This window comes from Emericellopsis atlantica (genome assembly GCF_019669845.1).
Source record: "Emericellopsis atlantica unplaced genomic scaffold F5Z01scaffold_5, whole genome shotgun sequence".
NCBI classification, from domain to species: Eukaryota; Fungi; Ascomycota; class Sordariomycetes; order Hypocreales; family Bionectriaceae; genus Emericellopsis; species Emericellopsis atlantica.
Window position 1 is genome coordinate 61,370 of NW_025764707.1, and position 22,026 is coordinate 83,395.

Consider the following 22,026-nt stretch of genomic DNA (forward strand, 5'->3'; position numbering starts at 1 on the left):
CAGCGCCATTTCAGCGGGCTGTTGATGTTCGCGGATGACAAGCAATAAGTGAACGGCATGAGAACGACGTGCAGAACGACTGCTGCCGGGCCATATACTACAGACGACACCAGAATGATAATGCGAGATAATTCCTCAAGGAGGCTTCATTAACGAGTGGAAGAATTCACCTCTACATAAGGTATGGCTAAGATGTGCAGTCCTCGCGAGTGTGCCCGTCACAAGAATGTTGTTTGTGCGACTATTATTAACTATCAACAAAGAAACCCCAGCCAAAGAAAGCAAACTCCTCGGTGCCAGCAAGGCAGACAAGGGCTCACCTTAATGAGAGGTCTGTAGAAGCCTGGCATTGTCAGATTACCCACCCACTTCAGCTGATGAGCGCTGTCGTGAAAGTGACATCGCATTGAAATGGGCGCCATTCCCTCTTCTTTCTACGCACTACCCGTGATCTTCGTCTGAATCCAACACGCCTTCTCACTGCCCTTTCGGCGCCCTTTTTCTTTTCACTTTACATCCCCACAGACTATCCACCGGTGCCATCGAGAAGAATCAACGCGCGCTACCCCATCCCTCACGATGTCCACGGCCTCTGTATCGGCGAAGGTAGAAGAAGAAGAGCAAGCAGGTGTGGCAAGCGGTGAGAACGTGACATATATCCCCGACAGCGCGGCTCCCTCGCCCCAGCAGTACGCGCGATCTGAGTCGATGAGCTCCGAGCTCTCGGATCCCCAGCCTCTCAGCCAATGTAATGCGGACCCAAATCTGTTCACGATGGGTGGCCATCCTGATGAAGAGTTTCGGGGAACTGAATCTTCCGACATTGACACAGCATCGGAAGACGACACGGCGTCTGCAAAGGCTAATTACTGCCCCGAGCAGAAGAGGGGAAATGCAAACCAAGCAACTCAACGAAAGGCAACCGTGACGAAGCAGCCAGCCAAGACAAAACAACCGGCCATGAAGCGTCGACCATCAAAAGCTCATACTCGCGAGCGTATCGAGAGCTTGACTGGGTCTGGATCTGATGCGCCCGCCAGGCGGGCCAGGATCACGCTGCGCAGTCCATCCAAGAAACGACATTCGCCCGAGAGCTTGGAAACGAGCCATAGTCCTAGCAAGAGGCGTCGCTCAAACGTATCATCGAGCGACCACTCGGCAATAATAGCACCAGCCGTGTCGTCACCGCCTCAACCACCCTCAGGGGATGATCAGCTCTCAGCCTGTCTCCGAGACCTCTTATCTGCACAGACGACGCTTCGCAGGGAGACGGGAGCCAAAGATGAGAAGATAAACACATTGGAGGAAGAGGTGAAGAGATTGGAAGAGAAAGTGTCTCGGGCCACCGAGCACTATCGAAACGTCGCCGAGTCAAAGGACAAGCTTTTTGCCGAGTATAGCGATTTGCGGCAGCAAGTTCAGGAGGACGCCCAGCAGTATGACAAGGTCACAGACGATTGGATTATGGGCCGATGGACAAGGCTCGCGTCTGGTATTCATGGCGTGACCGCCTGGATGCGCGAAGACCTGAACCTTCAGGAGACACTCGCGGCGCACACTGTCCATGCAGAAGCCATGGGTCATATCGTCGACTATTGCTCTTTGGAGAACAAGAAGATCGCCAAGAAACGTGGGATGATTCGGCGCTTCGTTTGGGACCGTCTTGTGCAAGGAATTTTCGGCCCCGACCAGGAGATTTGGCGCGATGGAATGGCCCAAGATTATGCTTCCTTCAATCATTCTCTCTCCAGTACGTCTCTGGACCCCATCATGCCGACGTGGATCTAAGCTGACGCAATATGAAGTTGAGGCGTTGGAGAACGCTTCAAACCGCAAGCAATACAGCAAAATGAAGTCGTGGTTGGCGCACGAGATGGATCGTCTTTGCCCCCCCTCGCGCGAAGCTATCGCAGAGTTTGCAGACGGCTTGGCGAGTGACCTCTCGATGTTCTGTGAGCCCGACTATGTACGAGGCCTACGCAAGAGCATGCTCGACATCACTCGCATGGCCGTGGAGCTATGGACTGTTTTGCGGAAATCGAGAGCCATCTTCTGCGTCTGCTCTGATCAATTTCAACCTCGCAAGAGGCGCCAGGCAGCGGACCCGAACACGATGGAAATCATATCCACTTTGATGTTCAGGCCACCAGAGGAGCGCGGTCTGTGGTTTGTCCAAAGTCCGTACTTGGTAAAATGCGGCGGTGCCGATGGTCTGGAGGATAACTTTGCGCAGGTCATGGTTGTCTGTAAGGCTCGGGTCATGATTGCTTGATATTGCTGAATATTGCGATGGGTTGGAATATCATGCGGGTGCAGAGGTTTGCTGGCTAGCTGGAATCTCATTGTAGCATCGATCAGTCGTGGTCCTCCTCTGTCAGTCCTGGGCAGCCATCCATCTCCGAGTCCGGGTAGGCGGTCTTGCACCAGAAGCAATAGAGATGCTGGGAGCGCAGGTACTCGAGCAACTGACGCAGGCGCTCACCGACCTCTAGAGAATCGAAATCTTCCAGTTCGGTATCCTCTTCATCAAGGTCTTCAATCTCCGTATATGTCGTCTGTTTCTTCCCCAGAGCCTTCTTGTCGTCCTCATCTTCATCCTCGTCTTCGTACGTGGGTAGTCGTGATAGCGACAGCTCCAGATCATGGCGCATCCGACGATCCCGCTCCTGCTCCAAGCGATGGCGAGTGAGGCCACGATACAGCACCGAGATTGACTTGAGTGGCCGCGCCGACATGGGCGTGACTTTTGGCTGTGTTTCTCCCTCTTGATTTGGCGCTACGCTCTTCTCCTCGTCCAAAAGCTCTGCCATGCGCTGCGCTGCGTGCAGCTGCTTCTCGAGTCTGGCGTCTTCCCTCTCTTTCCGGACTCGGTCCCGATACTCGTCTGGATCCATCTTGACGGTCTTGATATCCCGCTCGGCCACAGCCTCTTGCAGCTTCCTCTTCTTCTCATTGTCCATACCAATGCCGCCCCGGTCCTCCTTGACGTCCACCTTGATAGGCTCAGCTCTGCCTATCGTAGTGCCGTCCTCGCCTTTCTTTCCTAGACCGCCCCCTGCAAAGCCCATCTTTGCCATCATGGCGAGACCTTTGCTCTTCTTGGCCTTGGGGTCTTCCAGCAGTGACGTCGACAGTGCCTTTTCCCGCGCAGCCGCCTCCTCCTCAGCGCGTTCAGCCTTGGATTTGATGATACCCCGCGCGCGCGATTCAGCCTTGAGCCGTTGCGTGCGCTGGAGAGAGGTCTCTTGCTTGGGTGTGGGATCGTCAAAGGTCATGTTCATGTAGTCGTCGTCCTCTTCTTCTTCAGGCGCATTTGCGCCGTTGCCGTAGCTTGCGCTCATGGTGCAAATGCGTGAATGAGGCTTACGCCGATATGAGTGAAATTAGCTTGACAGTTGTGCTCGAGCTCGATCGTCGCCGAGTTTTGCGTGCGCGATGAGTAACGTGAATGCACGGGTGATAGATCGCGTCGCCATGGATGGTCCGATCACTGATATTTAGTTTGAGCCTGCTGCTCCACACCTCACTGTCATTTCGGCGCTGGACACTATCATTGAACCAATCTACGTAGCACTGCCTGTCACTTGCGAGATATAACTTAGTATGACAACTAAAGCCCTATTATTTCATACAACGATACAAGACTTGAATTTTAGGGTTGGTAACAGGATGGCGGCGTTATGACGCCCCGATGCTAATATGCATCTGGGAGCTAGCCTGGCTCGACGCGAATCGCAGAACCTCTGGTCAGCAATGCTCAGCTTCAACGAGCTACGCTTCCAGCTTTCCGGGCCCGGCACATGGCGCACCTTCTGCTTGCCTTGCGCGATGCTTGCCCTATACCGGATCTAGAGAATAGTCCTGGTATTACCTCCACAACTCCATCCTCGCGACCTTGCCTCCCAGAGCTACGCGCGAGCTTTCCGCGCGGCAAGGAGCAGTCGTATAATGGCCGTGCTGTCGCGCCCGGACATTTTCTGCAGGCGACTTGCACCACATGTATCTTTATCATAAAATCGTTCGATGAGAGAGACAGCAGCGAAATTACTAGTCTGGAGTTGCATGGTCTCGCTCGAATATGTCACCCCGTCCAAATGGTCTGGAACCGTCGTTGAGAACCATGGCTTCGCGGTGTTGGCGACGAATCCTTTGCTCCTCTACAGACTGCTCCATGGGCCGAGCAACCTGCGGATCTGCGGGCTCAATGGACTCGCGGAGATCAATAACCGGCAGAGTCTTCATCACAGCATCGGGAAGCTCCTGGATCTGCCGCTTCGCCGCGACCTCTTCGATGAGGCCTGCCTTTTCGAGTGCTTTCAGCCCTTTCTTCGAGCGCTGAATATGACCGACGATTGTGACGATCCTATTGCTTTTGAAGTCCATGTAGGCGGCAAAGTTCTGTCGTCGCTCGCTGGGACTCTCGCCCCAGTCCTGCTTTGATAGCCACTTTTCGACAAACTTGGCCTTGATCAGTGTGCCAGCCCCATTGTCGTTGATCAGCTCCAGGATCAGCATGAGGCAGAACCTCTCAGCTATGTCGCGCAGCAAGTATTCGTCCCAGCGGGAATCGTCAAGTTTCGGGGGTTCGACGTCGTTCAGACTGTGCTGCAGCGATTTAACCAAGGCGAAGTATGTTGCCGGTCGATGCAGGGTCGGCAGTCCATCGTAACCTGTCAACAGGGCAAGCGCGCGCAAGGATCGCAGACGCTCATCGTAATCAGGTTGGGTGATGCCGAAGAGCAGTGTGTTGATCGCATCAGGGTTGTTGACGGCGCGGTCGCATAATATTTTGGTTGCGATATCGCCTATCGAATAGCTTGGGTGATTCAGAAGCTTCTCTAGGGTATCGATCTCGAGCGAGTCTTCGGTGTCTTGCGTAATGTAACGCGACTTGGGCTGGACTGGAGGAAGCGCCGTGTCGTCGCGCATGATGACCAATGCCGTGAACATGGAGGACACCACGCAGGCAGTAGCCATCCCGATCGTGACAAGAATGACCCTCTCATCGCGTCCAAAGGCTTGGAGCGAGGTAAGCCACCCCATCTTAATGGACTAGTAATTTGACGGATGGGGATGTTGGTGATATCAAGGGGCAGCTATGACGGGATCTTGAGATGATCTATTTCTGCCTGCAGTGACCGCCAAAATCTACAACCTAACATGGACTAGCGCGTTCTGTCGCAAGAAAACGCACAGCTCGTTGCTTCGGGAGATGGGTTGCCCACATTGCTAGGAGACGAGTGATGGCATTCATAATACAGACAAATTGCTGTCCAGAATGTTCAAATCTCTTCCTTAACACAGCTGGCAATCGCGGTTGTTGCTCTAATGTGAGGTACGGCATAAGTGGCCCCACGTCCCTGTCGTCTTATCGATAGCGCTACCCTGACCTAAAATTTCATGAACATTGGCAGCCGCGACAGACTTGCAACCACAACGGCACTCGATACAGCAACCATGGCTGGCGGCGGCTCCCAGCTGAAGCGCCTCAAGGCATCCTTGCGTGATCAAGGTATCACAGGGCCTCAGCAGTCAAAAAAGCAGAAGCGCCGCGCCGCTCAGGATGAGCAGGCACGCAATGACAAGCGTCTTCAACGAGGGGCAGTGTTGGGTGGCATCCGCGAACAGTTCAATCCATTCGACCTCAAGCATGCCAAGGCTCCAAAGTTTGAGGTGACGAGCAATCGTCCAGATCCCAAGACTGGTAGCATCAGGGGCAGACCTGGTGAGGCCAAGGCTGCTGCAGAAGAGAAGGTGCGGTCTCCATGTGTCTGGATCCGACCCATGCTAACGATGGCAGCGACGTCAAACCTTGCTTCTCGACATGCAGCATCGTAACAAAGTCGGTGGAATTTTGGATCAGCGTTTTGGCGAGAATGATCCTACGATGACACCCGAGGAGAAGATGCTAGAGCGTTTCGCCCGCGAGAAGATTCGCAGCCACAAGAAGAATGCTTTCGACCTGGAAGAGGACATGGACGATATGGGCATGGGTGGCCTGACGCACGGCGGCAAGGCTTTGGTCTTCAACGAGGAAGAGGCCGTGGACGACTTTGACGAAGACCTGGACGACGCCGCCAGTGACATTTCCGACCGCGAGCAACAGCGTCGCAAGAGGGTCCGCGCGATGGCGGCCGAAGATCGAGGAGAGGAAGAGCCGCAGCGCAAGAGGACGAAGAAGGAAATCATGGAAGAAGTCATCGCCAAATCGAAGATGCACAAGTATGAGCGGCAGCAAGCAAAGGACGAGGACGATGACATCCGCGCCCAGATCGACAAGGACATGGCGGAGATTCGCGCCGCTCTGTACGCTTCAGGCGGCAAGCGCCCCGAGCCTGCACAGAAGGAAGCGCCTACTTTGGGCGGCCTGGATCGCGAAGCCTTCAACAAGACCTTTGACCTCGAGGTCAAGAAGTTGGCGCAAGACCGCAGAGCGCAGCCAGCCGACCGAACGAAGACAGACGAGGAGAAGGCCGAAGATGAAGCCAAGTTCCTCAAGAAGCTCGAGGAGAAGAGGCAAAAACGCATGAGAGGTGAATCTGTATCCGACAGTGATGCCAGCGACGACAAGAAGGAGAAGAAACACGACTCGGACGAAGATATGGACGAAGATGACGATTTCGGTCTTGGTGGTGGCCTCGCATCGAAGGCTCCAGAGGATGAGGCAGATGAGGACTCTGAGGACTCTGAGGAAGAAGAGTCTGACGAGGAAGAGGGTGACGAGGACAACGACCGTGACGCATCAACGAAGAAGAAGCCTACGGCTGCCGAGCTTGGATTCGACGACGAAGACGACTTTGTGATTGACGACGATCTTGTTGCCAGCGGATCCGACATCAATCCCTTCGACAGTGGAGACGACCTCGATTTGGACGAAGCAGAGGAAGCTGATGATGCCGAGGGCGATAGTGACGATGAGGACGAGTTCACCAAAAGACTTTTGAATGAGGAGGAGGCTCGCAACCCAATGTTCAAGTCCGAGTCCTCAGAAAACACCACTGCTTTGGAGAAGGGCGACGACAAGGGGCTTCCCTTCACATTCCCATGCCCTCAGACCAAAAAAGAACTCGAGTCCATCGCGCGGGCCCATCCTTTGGCCCATCTGCCAACCATCGTACAGAGGATCCGTGCGCTCTATCACCCAAAACTGGACAGTAAGAACAAGGAACGTCTGGGCACGTTTGCTACGGTTTTGGTCGAGTTCATCTCCCAACCCTTCGGTGTCGCTTTTGACCCAGCAGTATGGCCGTCCTTTGCTGTGTTGGAGAGCCTTATTCGTCACATCCACTCTCTGTCTAAGATGTTCCCCGTCGAGATTGGCAATCACTTCCGACAAATGATGATCCAGATCAAGGAGGAGAGACCCTTGGCGCTGGAGGTCGGGGACATCGTCATGTTGACTGCCGTGGGCACCGTCTTCCCACCTTCAGATCATTTCAACTCGGTGGTGACGCCGGGTATCCTGACAGCTACCCGATATCTCGGTATCAAGGTCCCACGCACCCTGGGAGAGCACGCGACTGGCGTCTATCTATCGATCTTGATGCTTCAGTTCCAACAGCCAGTGAAGCGCTTCGTGCCCGAAGCCATCAATTTCCTGCTGAACACAATATGCGCATTGTCACCTGTTGCACCAAAGGCCAGTCTCGGTCGCTTCCCTCTCCATGCTTCCGACCAAGCACTGCGCATGTCTGGCGCGCAGAAGGTCACGCCAAGGAAGCTGAGGTGCAGCGACTGCGCAATCGAGGTTGAAGAGGAGCTGGCTACGGAGACCAAGGTCTCTCTCATGGACACCGCCCTGCAAGTCTGCGATGCCGCTGCCGATACGTGGACTGGCAAAGACGCCTTTATCGAAACCTTTGATCAGGTCCAGAATGTGGTCAAGCGCGTCTTGATTCAAAAGAACAGCGCACACTTACCTGCGCAGCTGATCAATCGCCTCGAGAAGCTGCAGACGAAGCTCGAGCGGATGATGCGGCTGGCGCGGCTGGCCCGACGGCCCCTGGAGCTGCATCACCACCGCCCTCTTGCTATCAAGACATATATACCCAAGTTTGAGGATTCTTTCGATCCCAACAAGCACTACGACCCGGACCGCGAGAGGGCCGAGATGGCCAAGCTCAAGGCCGAGCACAAGAAGGAGCGCAAGGGCGCCATGCGGGAGCTCCGCAAGGATGCCAACTTTATGGCGAGGGAGAAGCTCAAGGTCAAGAAGGCCAAGGACGAGGCGCACGAGAAGAAGATGAAGAGGTTGATATCGGAGATTCAGAGCGAGGAGGGGCGAGAAGCCAACGAGTACGAGAGGGAGAGGAGCGCGAGGAAGCGAGCAAAGAACAGATAGGCGCGTGGCCTGCCATGTCGTTTGTCACTGAAGTATGCCTAGTAGAACTGTATATACAGATACATCAGGGATGGTGCACAGCATATGAAGTTTTGTTTGTTGCTCTCCGTACCAGTTCATTGCCCGGACATCGTCCTCAAAGGGAGTGCATTAGTGTAATGACGGATCTGCAGGAGAACCATAGCTGCATTTGGTTTTGTGTTCAGACGTGCAGCAGTGCTTGCAGTCGCTGGGGCACTTGAAGCATGCGGCGAGCCCCTGATAGGTGCGGTCAACAGAAGCTGCAGGAGTGCAAGGGATAACAAGCGAATGCACCCGTTGATGGCGACAAAAAAGTGCGAATATTGCGAGTGTGCTCATCTTCTCCTATGGTAAACTTCAAGCTGTAGCTCAGAGTATGTGCTGAGAAGGGTTGGTCCTTTGGTGTCCTTCTGGTGACGCTTGACATGGGCAGCGACTATGCTGCCTTCTTCATGTTGCCAATTATTGGCACACAAGGCCTGCGAGATATTGGTACAATGATGGAAGCATCTCGCAGCCCCGTAGAACAACTGCTTGCTCTTTTGTCGCTTTAATTACCCCATAATAGCGGACTGGCGGTCAGCGGCTGGCGCAGCGCCTAAAGCCTCCAATTGCAGTGGGATGGATGACGCTGCAGCTTGTTGATGCAGCGAAAACAAAACATCAACAAGACCAAACGATCCGTACATGTACAGTAGTCGCCCATCTGATCTTTCTTTCTAGCTCACCTCTTGCTCGCTTTCTCATCGTGCATGGCATTTTTTTTCTTTCATCTTCGTTCTCTTTGTTTACCAGTGATATTGCCTATCGTCATTCACTGAGTATTTTAACTGCCATCGCATCATCACCACGTTCGTTTCACTCGCCGAGTTCCGCATCGGATACCCGGTAGTCCGCAACGGCCCCACGGTTCTATCAATATTACCGTCCCTGTTGCACCAAGTGCCGGTTACGCAGTCCACGGAAGTGCTGGAAGGCAAAACAAGGCTCTGGCTCCTCACCTCGACCGAACGCAAGTGCTACGATCAATCCGACCGTCGCTCACTACCTATCGAACATCGACGCCGAATCAAGAAGACCAAACGCCAGTCGGAGAGATCTCCAAAGGAACCCACCCCCCCTTTACGAAATTTCCCCTGTGCAGCTGTGCTCGACGCGCTATCTTAGGCTTGCCGTCGCGTGGGGCAGCCAAACGGTTCCGGCTCGACGGTTACTGGGTAAACGGTCAAAACGGGGTTCGAGAGGAGGGATCAGCCCAGGCCCAGCGAGCACCCGCGAATTTTGATTGACTGACGCTGCCGCCAAGATATTGGACGTGATGTCGACACCCACGGCGACAGCCATCACGGCGGCCACCTTTCACCATCCTCCTCCTCCCATCCCCAAGACGCCTCCCACACGTCGAGCCCTGCGCAGACCAAGCAACACTGCGTCCACGCCAAACCTCAAGTCGGCATACGCTTCGCACTCGCGACGGGCGTCAAGGGCTCCACTCTCGCGCAGGATCTCACTGGCGACCCTGACGCAGAGCTCTCTTCTGCCCAGCATCCCCAATGATAAACACGATACAGACATCTACCACGACGAGAATCTGATTGACCGCCCGGCATCGCGATTCACAATGGCCCCCGCAACGCCTGGAAAGACCATGCCTGAAGATGTAGACGTGGGCGACGCCGTCGACGTGCCCGGCAACATGCAAGGTATCGTGCGCTTCGTCGGACCCGTCCAGGGCAAAAAGGGCATATTTGCTGGTGTCGAGCTCGACGCCCAGTATGCGGCGCGCGGAAAGAACAATGGCGATGTTGACGGGTATATTGCGTCCCTCTTCTGCTTTGCAACGCGAGCTTCGCTGACGCAGGACATAGCATCTCCTACTTTGCCACATCGATACCTGGCGCCGGTATTTTCTTGCCAGTCGCCAAAGCCATGAAGCTGGACTCGGGCATGTCGTTCCCCATGACACCCAGCTCTGGGCTCAAGAGCGGATCGCAAAACTCGACCAACTACACCCCTCCGACGCCAGGGCTGCCCAAATTCAGCATGTCCGTCGGGCCTGGCGCAAGAGCTCCGAGCCCTCAGGGGAAACGGTCAGCACCACGAACTTCCCTACCTCGACCCGACTCGCCCGTCCGCCGAACGCAAATGAACCCTGGCCCTCGACCGTCGATCGCAGGACCGGCAAAGACGCCTTCACGCTACGGGAGCCCGACAAACCGATTCGCCCAGAGCGTGCGAGGCACGGCTGGGGATCCCAGCAAGAGGCTGCCCGCCGTGGATCGCAAACCTAGCATGCCCCTTCGCAGTGCCTCCGCGCTCGGCTCCTTTGATGATGACCTCTCAGGGATGGGCTTGCCGCGATCCAAGACAAATGGCAACATCGGCGCGGCCACTCCATACGGCAAAGGACCGCGCTCTCCCACGCGTGCCCCTTCACGGGCCAACGTGCGCAACGACGAAGAGATAGAGCGCCTCAAGGCGCAGCTCGAGGACAAGGAAAAGCAGCTGAAGGAGCAATCTGCCACGCTGAACGAGATGGAGAGCAGCCTCACGGAGCTCCAGGGCCTTATGGAGAACGCTGGAGATCTGAGGGATGCTTCCAGCGAGTTTGCGGACAAGGACACCTCCCAGCTGCGCAACCTGCTTCGTGAGAAGAATGAAAAGATTGCCATGCTCACGTCCGAATTTGATGCGCACCGTGCCGACTTTCGCAGCACAATTGACGCCCTCGAGATGGCCAGCACGGAGACCGAGAGGGTCTACGAGAAGCGCATGGAAGAGCTCATGGCAGATATCAGGGAGCTCGAGTCCCGCAACGTGGATGTCGAATCGGTCGCGACGCAGCTCAGACAGCTCGAGGAACTGGTGCTGGAGCTTGAAGAGGGCCTAGAGGACGCCCGCAGAGGAGAGGCCGAAGCGCGAGGCGAAGTAGAGTTCTTGCGTGGTGAGGTGGAAAGGACGCGCACCGAGCTGCGACGGGAACGAGAAAAGGGCGGGCAAGTGCAGAGTCCGACCATGGAAAAGGGGTCGATGAAGGAGCTGGAGGCCAAGGACGACGAGATCAGGGGCCTCAAGGCCATCATTCACTCGCTCAGCCGTGACTCGGCCAGTGAGCCGCGGTCACCGCCCCAACGACCGGGCTCGCTCATTGCGGGCGACGTCATTGAGCAGAAGATTGCCCGTGATAACCTCGAACGACAAGTAGCCGAGCTGCAGTCCATCTTGACCCAGAAGAGCAGCCGCGAGCAGGAGTTGGAGCAGGAGCTCGAGAAGCTGCGCGTCGACAGCAGCAACAGCAACAACGATAACAATACCCACCAACAACAGAGGTCGTCGCTCAGAGACTCTCGCGACACCGTTGTCCTGGCCGCCGCCAACGAGAACCGATTCTCTGGCCGCGCGAACAATGTCGGCGAAAGCGACAACCAGTCCAACGCCACCGAGAATAGCACACTCTGGTGCGAAATCTGCGAGACCAGTGGCCACGACATTCTGACCTGCACCAACATGTTTGGGCCTGATGGTGGAAAGCCAACGGCAACGGATGACGACCGCAAGCAGTCGACGCCGAAACTGGCCAACAACAATGCCCTACGACCTCCAGGAGGCGACGACGACGACGCAAGGCCTGCGCCACTTTCATCGGTCAGGTCGAGGAGCCCTGCACCTCCGGCCGCCAGCAGGCCTATGCCCGACCCTATGGAGTCTGGCCCTGTTGCTGGAAAGGAGAGCGGCATCATGGACCCCGAGAAGTGGTGCGCCATGTGTGAGCGTGATGGACACGACAGTGTGGATTGCCCATTTGAGGATGCGTTCTAAGTTGTTTCCGGCGACAGATGTCCTTTGAAGAACACATTGAGAAGCGAAAGCGTACCTTAAAGAAGGGGGAGACCTTTTTTACAATTGGCATATGTGAGGCGTGATGACATCGCCTGGTACTCACTTGATTGCTTTCAATGCTTTTTGCTTTGCATGGCTTGGTTGGGCATTATGATACCATGACCCCCTTCTTGTCTTTTCTCTTTCAGGCTTGGTCTCGTGAGATCAGCATATGAGTTAGATTCTGTAGTCATAACGCGTAATATCTATTTTCTGCACTATGTGGGATGATCATCCACTACTCCCACGAGATCTGCTGCCCTCGCGCTTGGTGCCACCACACGAGACTTTTGTACATCTCCCCTCCGAACCCTCCCACGAGGTCCCAATACTTCTTCATGAACCACATCTGGGGCTCCCACGAGCGTGCATCCCATGGCACACCAGCCTCCATGCCGAGGGAGTTTTGCTGGCTGCCCCAGCAAACCAGGCCCCCGCCTCCCAGGTCAATGCACAGCTGGTCCTCGTCCAGGGCCCCGTCTTCCGCACTCAGAGCCTGCAATGTTCTCTGGCGAAAGTCCCCAAAGGGAATCACGTCCTGTGACAAATTAGCCTCTAGCCCCTCAACACCAGGGTAATGGGAAGGGACACGTACGATGTAAGGATGATGACCAAAGGTGAGCTGTATGTCTGTGGGCTGCAGGTCGGGCGTGATGCTTCGGAATCTAGGCTTCACCGCTAGCAGCTGTGACTCGTGGTATCCCGTCTCCGGGTCGATAGAAAAGGGGCTGCATCCGTCCTCCACCATCATGGGGCCAATGTCGCTCATCCCGAGCGCGTAGCAGTTGGCAAACAGGGCACCAAAGAGACCCGCCTCCACGACGTAGATGCGCGACAGCTGCATCGGGGACAGTTTGCCGGTAATGTGCCGGTCGATGAACGTTGCGAAGCGGCGGGCCTCCTCTTGCAGGCGACTCCTTGGGGGCCCGGGTGGCGTATCGCTCGACGCCCAAGTTGCGCCTGGTATGATGGTCGGGGTTGGTTCGAGAGCGGGCGTCTGCTCCTTGAGATGGCTGAGCAAGGCGCGTTTCTGCGAGGCACTCAGCGTCTGGATGTGTTGCAGGGCGGCGAGAACCGCTTCATCGTCTTCATGGCTCGTGGGGGTCAATGAGGTAGATGATGACGAGTTGGACAGCTGCCACGACTCATTCGTTGAGAGGGCATTGGATGGATGGGCGTCGAAGCCGTGATCTGTCAGACGCCCTGTTAGAGCGTGGTTCCTCTGGGCGGCATGGGCATGGGAGGCCGCCTGATCAACAGCTCGATCTATGAGTTCGATCTCTGGGTCAAGCATAGGATCTGCCGAGTGGCACTCCTCCCTGCTGCTTTGGCTGTTGCTGGCATGACTGTTAGATTGTCGGGGTTGGTCTACGGACACCGTGGACTGTGAGGTGAGTTGGTCCAGCAGAGCGAGCTTCTCTTTCCTCTTCTGGCCTGTATGAAGTGATCACTTGGGTCAGTGAGGGTGTACATATCACGGGACGGAGATTGTTTTACGATAGTTGCGTGATGCGTTGCGGTTCTGCTCTCGACGTGCATCTGGGTCACGACGCTGTGGTTGACGTTTGGCGACTTTGGCATGTTGCGCATCCATGGCGATGCCACTAGCAAGCTTGATGTTGTTGAATGGGTCAGTCTCATGAGAGTAAGCACGCTCCAGGTTGAAGCTGATGAATTAACATTGCCTTGACGGGAATCGTCTGAGCAGATCTGATAGTTGGTACTTGCTGGTTGCTGGAGTCACCACCAACAGAGTGGCAGGGGCACAGGTACTGCCTAACAAGCTTGCTATTGGGCGCAACCCCTGCTACTCCAGTACAAGCGCTACTATCTTTACAAGTACTACGACAATCGAGGCGAGGATGCGTGATTAGAGCACTACGTACAATAGAATAGCATTCACTAGCATCTCGCTCGACCAGAAATTCGCCTAATTAATTATTATCACCAAGTATTCAAATCTGACTTTGGTGGGGAATCAAACTTGAAGCCAGCAAGTGCCAATATTTGGGCACTATGGGCACCAGGCGCAGATAAGAGGTACCTCCTCACCGGCGCACTCCGTCACTAAAGCCATGTACTCCGCATCGCATCGACATTCTTCGATGCCCTTCCATGAGGCGGCGCACGGTTGGAGCGACCCTGCAGCAGCCAGCCAACCATCTCACACCATTTGTGCCTTTGACGCTTTTTCCCTACCGACTGGAGCCTGACGGACACCAACCGGACGTGCATCAAACAGACGGACGCCTCTTCAGAAAAAGTCGTAATCAGTTCAACGCTCGCCTTTGTCTTGCCTCGTTCCCGCTCTCCCTCTTCTTTCCTCCTCCTCATCAACAACAACGACTTGACCTCTCCTCCATACGCCTTATCTCACCCCAGCACTCAGGGCCTATCCGACCCCCTGTCGACTGCATCTTCTCCCGCGCTCCACTCATATCGAGACTTCTCCCTGCCCCGCGAAATCCAATCTTTGCTCGTGGTATCTCCAACACACAAGCGTCGAGCGAGATCAATACGCTTTTGGTGCCAAGGTACGTGCGATCCCCCGTCTGCGATCGTGCGTGAGCGATGAAACGACTGGACTTTGCGGAAGGTCCGCAATGGCGGTGGTTCTAGCAGATTCGCCCGAATTTCCATCAAGTCTTACTAATCCCACGATAGAAGAAGAGATATTCAATCGCTTCAATCATCCTAGTCGACGCGCGCAACTAGACTCTCCATCTACACGCGACACCCTGTACATCTGCAATCATGGTCAAGGAGACAAAGTACTACGACACCCTCGGGGTGAGTATCTCGACAATACGATCCGACAGCACGCCATACTTACCCAACGTCTAGGTCTCTCCCACAGCCACCGATGCTGAACTCAAGAAGGCTTACAAGGTCAACGCCTTGAAGTACCACCCTGACAAGAACGCCAACAACCCCGACGCCGAGAGCAAGTTCAAGGAGGTCTCGCACGCCTACGAAATCCTCTCCGACTCACAGAAGCGCTCCATCTACGACCAATATGGTGAGGCCGGTCTCGAGGGCGGCGCCGGCGGCGGTGGTGGCATGGCCGCCGAGGATCTGTTTGCGCAATTCTTCGGCGGTGGTGGCGGCGGTTTCGGCGGCATGGGAGGTATGTTTGGCGGCATGGGCGGCGGCCAGCGCGGACCTCCCAAGGCCCGCACAATCCACCACACGCACAAGGTTGCGCTCGAGGACATTTACCGCGGCAAGATCTCTAAGCTGGCTCTGCAGCGCTCCATCATCTGTCCCAAGTGCTCTGGTGTCGGTGGCAAGGAGGGTGCTGTAAAGAAGTGCACAGGCTGCGATGGCCACGGCATGAAGACCATGATGCGCCAGATGGGCCCCATGATCCAGCGCTTCCAGACCGTCTGCCCCGACTGTAACGGAGAGGGAGAGATCATTAAGGACAAGGATCGCTGCAAGCAGTGCGCGGGAAAGAAGACCGTCGTCGACCGCAAGGTCCTCCACGTCCACGTTGATAAGGGTGTCCGCAGCGGGACTCGCGTCGAATTTAAGGGTGAAGGCGACCAGTCTCCTGGAATCCAGGCCGGCGACGTTGTTTTTGAGATTGAGGAGAAGCCCCACGCACGTTTCACCCGTAAGGAGGATGACTTGCTCTACAACTGCGAGATTGAGCTCGTGACTGCCCTGGCTGGAGGCACCATCTACATCGAGCACCTCGACGACAGGTGGCTCAGCATTGACATTATGCCTGGAGAAGCGATTGCCAACGGTGAGTCCTCTAGATCCCCTTGCTTCCAGAGCAAATCCACTGACAACAGCAGACGCCGTCAAGATGATCCGCGGACAAGGTATGCCGTCGCCTAGGCATCACGACTTTGGCAACATGTACATCCGCTTCAGCGTCAAGTTCCCCGAGAAGGGCTGGACCGACAACGAGGAGGCCTTCGAGCAGCTCCGCAAGATCCTCCCCTCGCCCGCTCTGCAGAACGTACCGCCCGCCGAGGCCATGACTGAGCCTGCCGATCTCGAGGACATGGACGGTTCCTCGCAGAGCCGTGTCTTCAACAACGGCGGCATGGACGAGGACGACGAGGATGGCCACCCCGGCGGCGAGCGTGTGCAGTGCGCCTCGCAATAAAGCATGACGCCTAACCACCGCGACACGTACTGATCGGCTTGCTCCTTTGCCTTTAGGCGCAGGTAGCCGCATCGTACAAGCCTCGCGCAGGCGTGGACAATGGGAAAAGTCTTGAATGATACCAACAGTGCATGAACGAACATGAAAGTTACGGTTCTTCCCCATGAAGCATTGCGAGCATGGGGAGGAGAGAAACAAGGTGTGGCAGATGAGGCGAGGGGTTGGGTGAGAGAGCAGTTGGCTGCGTCCCAGGGGGTGGTCTTTTTCACATTTTTTGCAGTATTGGCGTTTAGAGGATATAGACGTTTGACGATGAGGGTCTGAGTTGTTTGCAGACGTAGACCGCGCCTTTGGAATTAAAATAAACTGCGAAAGCCACTGTGTATCCTTGTACTGTGTGTCGCATAATAATACCCGGAGACCACGTCGACCTCTTTTACTACAGTCCCCAGGGATTCCAAATGTTAGCGTATAAAGTATGGCCCAATTTTCTTCGGCATTGTTGATGATCATTACTACGTAGTTCCTCGCTGTGAGGGCTGCCTCGACCAGACTCATAGATAACATTTTTGACATTTAGTTATTCAATCACCTTGCGCGCTTCACGTACCGCCGCTCCCCACATGTTTCCCGAACAAGGGCATGTAGAGTCGCCATGCTACTACACTCCAGGACTGCATCATCAGTCTTGCTGCTCTGGAGTCGGGTCTAAGAGTGTGCTCATCTCAGCTGCGAACAATCTGAAAGAATCCAGGGCCTCTTCCAACTCGCGCACCCTAGCGACGCTCTCTGCGTTCTCCAGCTCCAGCTGCGAGACCCGAGCCTGCAACTCGGCCACGTCGGTTGTGTTTGTTTGTGTTTGGGGCTTTGTCTCCTGCCCTCGGAGGTTGAGGAGGCGGTTTGCCCGAGCAGGCGTGTAGCTACTCCTGCGAGTGGAGAAAGAGGGCGTGAGCGACGTGTAGCGGTTGGCCCCGAAGATGTCGAGCGAGAGGCGGCGACCGATTGGCCGAGCCTGACTGGAGCGTTGGATTGGGCTTCCGGTGCCTTGGATGATCTTGCTCGTGAGATGTAGTTTCGACATGGACCTGGGTGTTCTGAGGGTAGATGCTGCCTTGGCTGTTGAGCTGGGCGTCCGAGAGGCCATCCTCTCCGCCTCCTTCTTTTCGGCCGCCGCTGCTTCGTCTTCTGCGGCTTGTTGGGGGTACTTCTTCTTAAATATTGACCACCAGGACTGCCTCATGCACGCCTCCAGGCCAAACATGACCCTGAGCACGAGGTAGTGTGCGCAGTTGAACGTGCTGGGGTCCACCACGATGGCTCGGTGGATTCGGTGAGCGTATAACACACTCGTCGTCTTGCATTTGTTGCTCATGGGAACGAGTGCGAAGAAGGTGTCGCGTTCCTCGCGGCTGAGGTAGTCGCGCACATTCTCCCACATTTCTTCCAGGCACGTGTATGTGATGTAGTCTTCTTGAGTTTTACCGTTGTAGGCCGGAAATTCTGGATCGTCAATCTTGCTCGATAGTTCTCGCTCGCCCAGTATGTCCCTGTCTTCCTTGTCTTCTGCCCCTGTTTCTTCTTGGCTGTCGTTTTGAGATTCGTTTGCCTCATCAGACTGTGTCATGACATCGCTCTGAACGTAAATGATCTCGTCGTTTTGGGAGCTACCAAAGAAGTCTTGACTATCCCCTGTCGGTGTTTGGGGAGTCTCCGACCATCTGCCAAACATTGTGGACAGGGGTGTAAGGGGCGAGCTAAGAGGCGAGATGTTGGGTCTCATATCGGCCATCTCGTTCCCGTCGATCTCTGGAGACCGAGACATGGCCACGAAACTCATTGGATCTATTTTTGTGGTTTTCAGAGGGGAGAAGCAGTGTGTAAGCGCGGGTGTGTTTCAACTCCTCAAGCAGAAAAGATGTCAAGTGCTATGAGCAAGGTGCATAATCTGAAGTAAAGAAAGGAAAAGTTACAGAGGGGTGTTTAAAATGTGGTAAAAAAAAGGTGGTGTGTGCGGTGAAGCGAACTTTGAGTGGGTTGTGAGATGAGAGACAAGAGCAGTTGAGCGGGACTCGTCTATAGACTCTGGTGAAGTCAGGGGAAAGCAAGATTACTTTCTACACATCGTAGGCCGATCACTCGCACACTGCCTTTGTCAAGGCCTTGGAAAAGTTTGCCTTATTTTCTTTGTTCGGCTAGAAGCAGTGAGGACCAAACTGCCGGCTCCATCACGATTGAGCTTCTTCAGACGCTTCAACCTCAGTCGCAGGGGCATCACCGCCTTCGCCATCCTCGCCGCCGCCTCCCTTCTTGCGTAGATATTCCACATTGTATAATAGACCACGCACAACATCCTCGGTGGCTTCAATATCTGACGTCTGCACGGTGTTTTCTTCGACCGTCGTAATGTTGTCCACCGATAGCCTCTCCTCGTTCATGTTCAGTGTAAAGATGTTGATTGAGTTTGCAGGGGTTGCCGCTCCTGGGTCCATTGCGGCGACAATCTTTGGCGGACCACCCTCCACAGGAATGATCTCGAGGTCGAGAGGGTTGCCAGGTAGCTGGATAACCCCGGGGTGGTTGAGCCTGTTGTCGTCTGTCAAAAGCCAGGAGAAGATTGCTTTGATGCTGTAGGTTTTCGTTAGCAAACCCAGCGGAAGCCCACGAAGTTCGAACAACATACCCTTCGCAGATCGCCAAAACGTAGGTCAATTTTCCCGACTCGGACGGATAGACAAGCGAATGCAGACCGCTGACAGCAACCTTGGTGATTGTCGAGTCAATCTGTTGCGCCAGATTCAGGACGCTTGCTGTGGAGGCCAGGTTCCCTGCCAGCCAGTCCCAGACAAACAGCTCATTCTCTCCGCCGCCTGAGATGAGGATGTCGTTCCGTTGCTCAGGAATGACCAAATCGCCAATGAAATCCTTGTGTCCCAAGCAATATCCTTCGATGATATGAGCTTGGGGGATGTACCGCGATATGCGAATATGCTCGTCCCTGTCTGCTGTGATTATATACTTCCTGCCTTCGCGCTCAGCTACGAGAAGGGCCGTGAGTAGCGAGACATGGCCTAGCAGCAGTGTGAGCTCGAACGCGGGAGCGTCTGTAGCCTTGTCCTGCTCATTGTTCGGTTTCTTCTTCGCTTGTAGTTGCTGAGATTCCAAAGCCCTTCGGTTCCTCCTCGAATGCACAGTGAACTCGTTGGCCTCAATGGGGGTCTCCGTGACTGTCTTTGCGACGACTGGCGCCTTCCAGTTGGGGTCAGGGGTAAGAGGCAGAGAATACACATCGCCAAACTTGTCGGCGCAGATGATCATCGAGTCGGGCCCGACAACAATGGAGCTTGGCCGTTTGGGCATGATCCTGCGACGTGTTAGCCAAAATTGATTGCTTTGTTGTGATTGCACCAAAAAACCAACCTTGAGCTGAGCTCCTCGAGGTTACCTTGACCATCATGCTCAAACACCCAAACAGCCTTGTCATGACCAGTGACGGCAATGACATGCTTCTTGTCGGCCGTGCTCGTGAGGTGCGTGATCAATGGCCGATCCGGCACTTTGGCGCGTCCCTCCACCCGCACGCGGCTCCGGCTTGCCTTATCCTTCCCCTTGCCTTTCTGGCCATTACTGGATGACTCTCTGTCGACGACATCCGCTGGTGGCATATCTGTTGTAATGGATACACTCGACTCTTGCTCGCTGAGCATCTTTTGGCGCTTTGCTGGTGGCTCATCCTTGTCGTCATCTGCCATGGGGGCGTCCTCGCCAGCTCCAGTCGCCAATGCCACCTCTTTCTCCTCCGCAACTCGATTCACAGCCTCAGCGACTTTTTCCACGTCGGGGTGCTTCCATGTCGAGATGAGCTTGCCATCAGTGAGGCTGTAGGTGTGCAATTGGCCTGATCGTGCAGCGAGGAGGATGTCGCCGAGGGCATGGACCTGACTGTACGGTATCTGGACGTTGACAGACATCTTTGCGCAAGCAAGCCGAGAGTCGCTGCGGCCTCGATCTGGGGGTATTGGATGAAATTAGGCTCAGCAAGCCAAGTATCTCAAACAAGGCTGTGAAAGGCCTGTGAAGCTTTCATCGGACATCATGAAAAAAAGGTACGTATCTTTTTCCGGTTAGCTCAACTCTTGGCATCTGGATCCCCCACCTTGCCTGTTGCAGACTAGAGTCCAGTGAGCCCTAACGGGTTGGACGTGCCCGCACGGAAAATAGTAGCGAAATTTCAGAAAGCCTCACGACTCTGGTTCCGTCAACCACCACCACATTACCATCTCCCCCTAACCATCAAAGAGATACCCCTGGCCCTTAAACAACCTGCCTTCATAAAATAAGAAGATATGGGGGGCAAGAACACCAACAAGAGCGGCTACTTCGACAAGCTCCAGGGCTTGCTCGAGGAGTACAAGTCCGTCTTCATTGTCGAGATCGACAATGTCTCGTCCCAGCAGATGCACGAGATTCGCCATGCTCTCCGCAAGCAGGCTGTCGTCCTGATGGGCAAGAACACCATGGTACGGACTCTGTGCGCCCGGCGAATTTCGCTATTACCAGAAATACTGACCCCCATCACAGGTTCGCCGTGCCCTCAAGACCTTCATCCCCGACCACCCCGAGTACGAGCGCTTCCTGCCCCACGTCAAGGGCAACGTCGGCTTCGTCTTCACCAACGGCGACCTCAAGGAGATCCGTGACAAGATCCTCGAGAACCGTGTCGCCGCCCCCGCCCGTGCTGGTGCCCTCGCCCCCGCCGATGTGTGGATTCCCGCTGGCAACACCGGCATGGAGCCCGGAAAGACCTCTTTCTTCCAGGCTCTCGGTGTCCCCACCAAGATTGCCCGTGGTACCATTGAGATTACCACCGATCTGAAGCTCGTCGAGGCCGGCAGCAAGGTCGGCCCCTCCGAGGCCACCCTGCTCAACATGCTCAACATCTCTCCCTTCACCTACGGTCTGGGCATTGCTCAGGTCTACGACGAGGGTCAGACCTTCCCCGCCTCCGTCCTCGACATTGGCGAGGAGGAGCTCCTCAAGACCTTCGCCTCGGCCATCACCACCATCGCCTCCGTCTCGCTGGCCATTGGCTTCCCCACCCTGCCTTCGGTCATGCACTCCGTCGTCAACGGCTACAAGAACATCCTGGCTGTCGCCATCGGCACCGAGTTCAGCTGGCCCGAGATTGAGGAGCTCAAGGACCGCATCGCCAACCCCGACGCCTACGCCGCTGCCGCCCCCGCTGCCGGTGGTGCTGCCGCTACCACTGAGGCTGCTGGTGATGCCAAGAAGGAGGAGTCTGAGGCTGAGGACTCTGACGAGTCTGGCTTCGGTGGTCTTTTGTATGTTCTACCGCGCCCACCCCTCTATTCTTCCCTACTGACACGTCTCGCAGCGATTAAACGGAGAGCCACGCGTTTCACAACCACGATGTGCTGGATTCGCAGTCATGACTTCGGATCACGAGATATGATCTTCAGTCGAGAGCTACATAGATCGCCGGTCGGTCGGCTGAACCCATCGCAACGGGACAATGAGACACGATTTCCAATGAACAAACACGACATGACAGCGATGGTGATGTGTGATTGCACAATCTGTGTCGTACTTTGAAAAGGTTAGTCATTTTCTGTCGGCCACTTTCACCTCTTTATCTGAATGATTAAGA

General features: G+C 55.3%; 10 protein-coding genes across 10 annotated transcripts; 5 read left to right on the forward strand and 5 right to left on the reverse strand.

Moving 5' to 3' along the window:
* The first annotated feature begins 319 nt into the window (after positions 1-319).
* On the forward strand, positions 320-2,313 carry F5Z01DRAFT_442480 (uncharacterized protein). Its single transcript, XM_046259784.1, has 2 exons — positions 320-1,750; positions 1,806-2,313. Exons 1-2 carry the CDS (start codon positions 580-582, stop codon positions 2,270-2,272), a joined length of 1,638 nt encoding a protein of 545 aa, XP_046120879.1. The 5' UTR covers positions 320-579; the 3' UTR covers positions 2,273-2,313.
* On the reverse strand, positions 2,246-3,546 carry F5Z01DRAFT_442486 (uncharacterized protein). The gene has a single exon (XM_046259785.1). It carries the CDS (start codon positions 3,339-3,341, stop codon positions 2,355-2,357), a length of 987 nt encoding a protein of 328 aa, XP_046120880.1. The 5' UTR covers positions 3,342-3,546; the 3' UTR covers positions 2,246-2,354.
* Positions 3,547-3,567: 21 nt separating this feature from the next.
* F5Z01DRAFT_647165 (uncharacterized protein) lies at positions 3,568-5,089 on the reverse strand. The gene has a single exon (XM_046262963.1). It carries the CDS (start codon positions 5,041-5,043, stop codon positions 4,048-4,050), a length of 996 nt encoding a protein of 331 aa, XP_046120881.1. The 5' UTR covers positions 5,044-5,089; the 3' UTR covers positions 3,568-4,047.
* A 342-nt stretch (positions 5,090-5,431) lies between these two features.
* F5Z01DRAFT_747829 (nucleolar protein 14) lies at positions 5,432-8,571 on the forward strand. The gene is made up of 2 exons (XM_046266973.1): positions 5,432-5,754; positions 5,801-8,571. Exons 1-2 carry the CDS (start codon positions 5,458-5,460, stop codon positions 8,339-8,341), a joined length of 2,838 nt encoding a protein of 945 aa, XP_046120882.1. The 5' UTR covers positions 5,432-5,457; the 3' UTR covers positions 8,342-8,571.
* An 896-nt stretch (positions 8,572-9,467) lies between these two features.
* F5Z01DRAFT_442518 (uncharacterized protein) lies at positions 9,468-12,330 on the forward strand. The gene is made up of 2 exons (XM_046259786.1): positions 9,468-10,174; positions 10,231-12,330. The coding sequence occupies exons 1-2, from the start codon at positions 9,681-9,683 to the stop codon at positions 12,179-12,181; spliced, it is 2,445 nt and encodes an 814-aa protein (XP_046120883.1). The 5' UTR covers positions 9,468-9,680; the 3' UTR covers positions 12,182-12,330.
* A 112-nt stretch (positions 12,331-12,442) lies between these two features.
* On the reverse strand, positions 12,443-13,962 carry F5Z01DRAFT_647169 (uncharacterized protein). Its single transcript, XM_046262964.1, has 3 exons — positions 13,739-13,962; positions 12,837-13,675; positions 12,443-12,779 (listed from the first exon to the last, which is right to left on the reverse strand). Exons 1-3 carry the CDS (start codon positions 13,833-13,835, stop codon positions 12,480-12,482), a joined length of 1,236 nt encoding a protein of 411 aa, XP_046120884.1. The 5' UTR covers positions 13,836-13,962; the 3' UTR covers positions 12,443-12,479.
* Positions 13,963-14,995: 1,033 nt separating this feature from the next.
* Positions 14,996-16,361, forward strand: F5Z01DRAFT_679718 (DnaJ domain-containing protein; the record flags this gene model as incomplete). The annotated part of the gene is made up of 3 exons (XM_046265551.1): positions 14,996-15,031; positions 15,086-15,992; positions 16,045-16,361. 3 exons carry the CDS (start codon positions 14,996-14,998, stop codon positions 16,359-16,361), a joined length of 1,260 nt encoding a protein of 419 aa, XP_046120885.1.
* Positions 16,362-16,565: 204 nt separating this feature from the next.
* F5Z01DRAFT_442758 (uncharacterized protein) lies at positions 16,566-18,392 on the reverse strand. Its single transcript, XM_046259789.1, has one exon. It carries the CDS (start codon positions 18,196-18,198, stop codon positions 17,044-17,046), a length of 1,155 nt encoding a protein of 384 aa, XP_046120886.1. The 5' UTR covers positions 18,199-18,392; the 3' UTR covers positions 16,566-17,043.
* On the reverse strand, positions 18,393-20,470 carry F5Z01DRAFT_442748 (uncharacterized protein). The gene is made up of 3 exons (XM_046259788.1): positions 19,779-20,470; positions 19,042-19,722; positions 18,393-18,986 (listed from the first exon to the last, which is right to left on the reverse strand). Exons 1-3 carry the CDS (start codon positions 20,327-20,329, stop codon positions 18,587-18,589), a joined length of 1,632 nt encoding a protein of 543 aa, XP_046120887.1. The 5' UTR covers positions 20,330-20,470; the 3' UTR covers positions 18,393-18,586.
* F5Z01DRAFT_647178 (60S acidic ribosomal protein P0) lies at positions 20,442-21,976 on the forward strand. The gene is made up of 2 exons (XM_046262965.1): positions 20,442-20,878; positions 20,940-21,976. Exons 1-2 carry the CDS (start codon positions 20,705-20,707, stop codon positions 21,969-21,971), a joined length of 1,206 nt encoding a protein of 401 aa, XP_046120888.1. The 5' UTR covers positions 20,442-20,704; the 3' UTR covers positions 21,972-21,976.
* Positions 21,977-22,026: the final 50 nt, after the last annotated feature.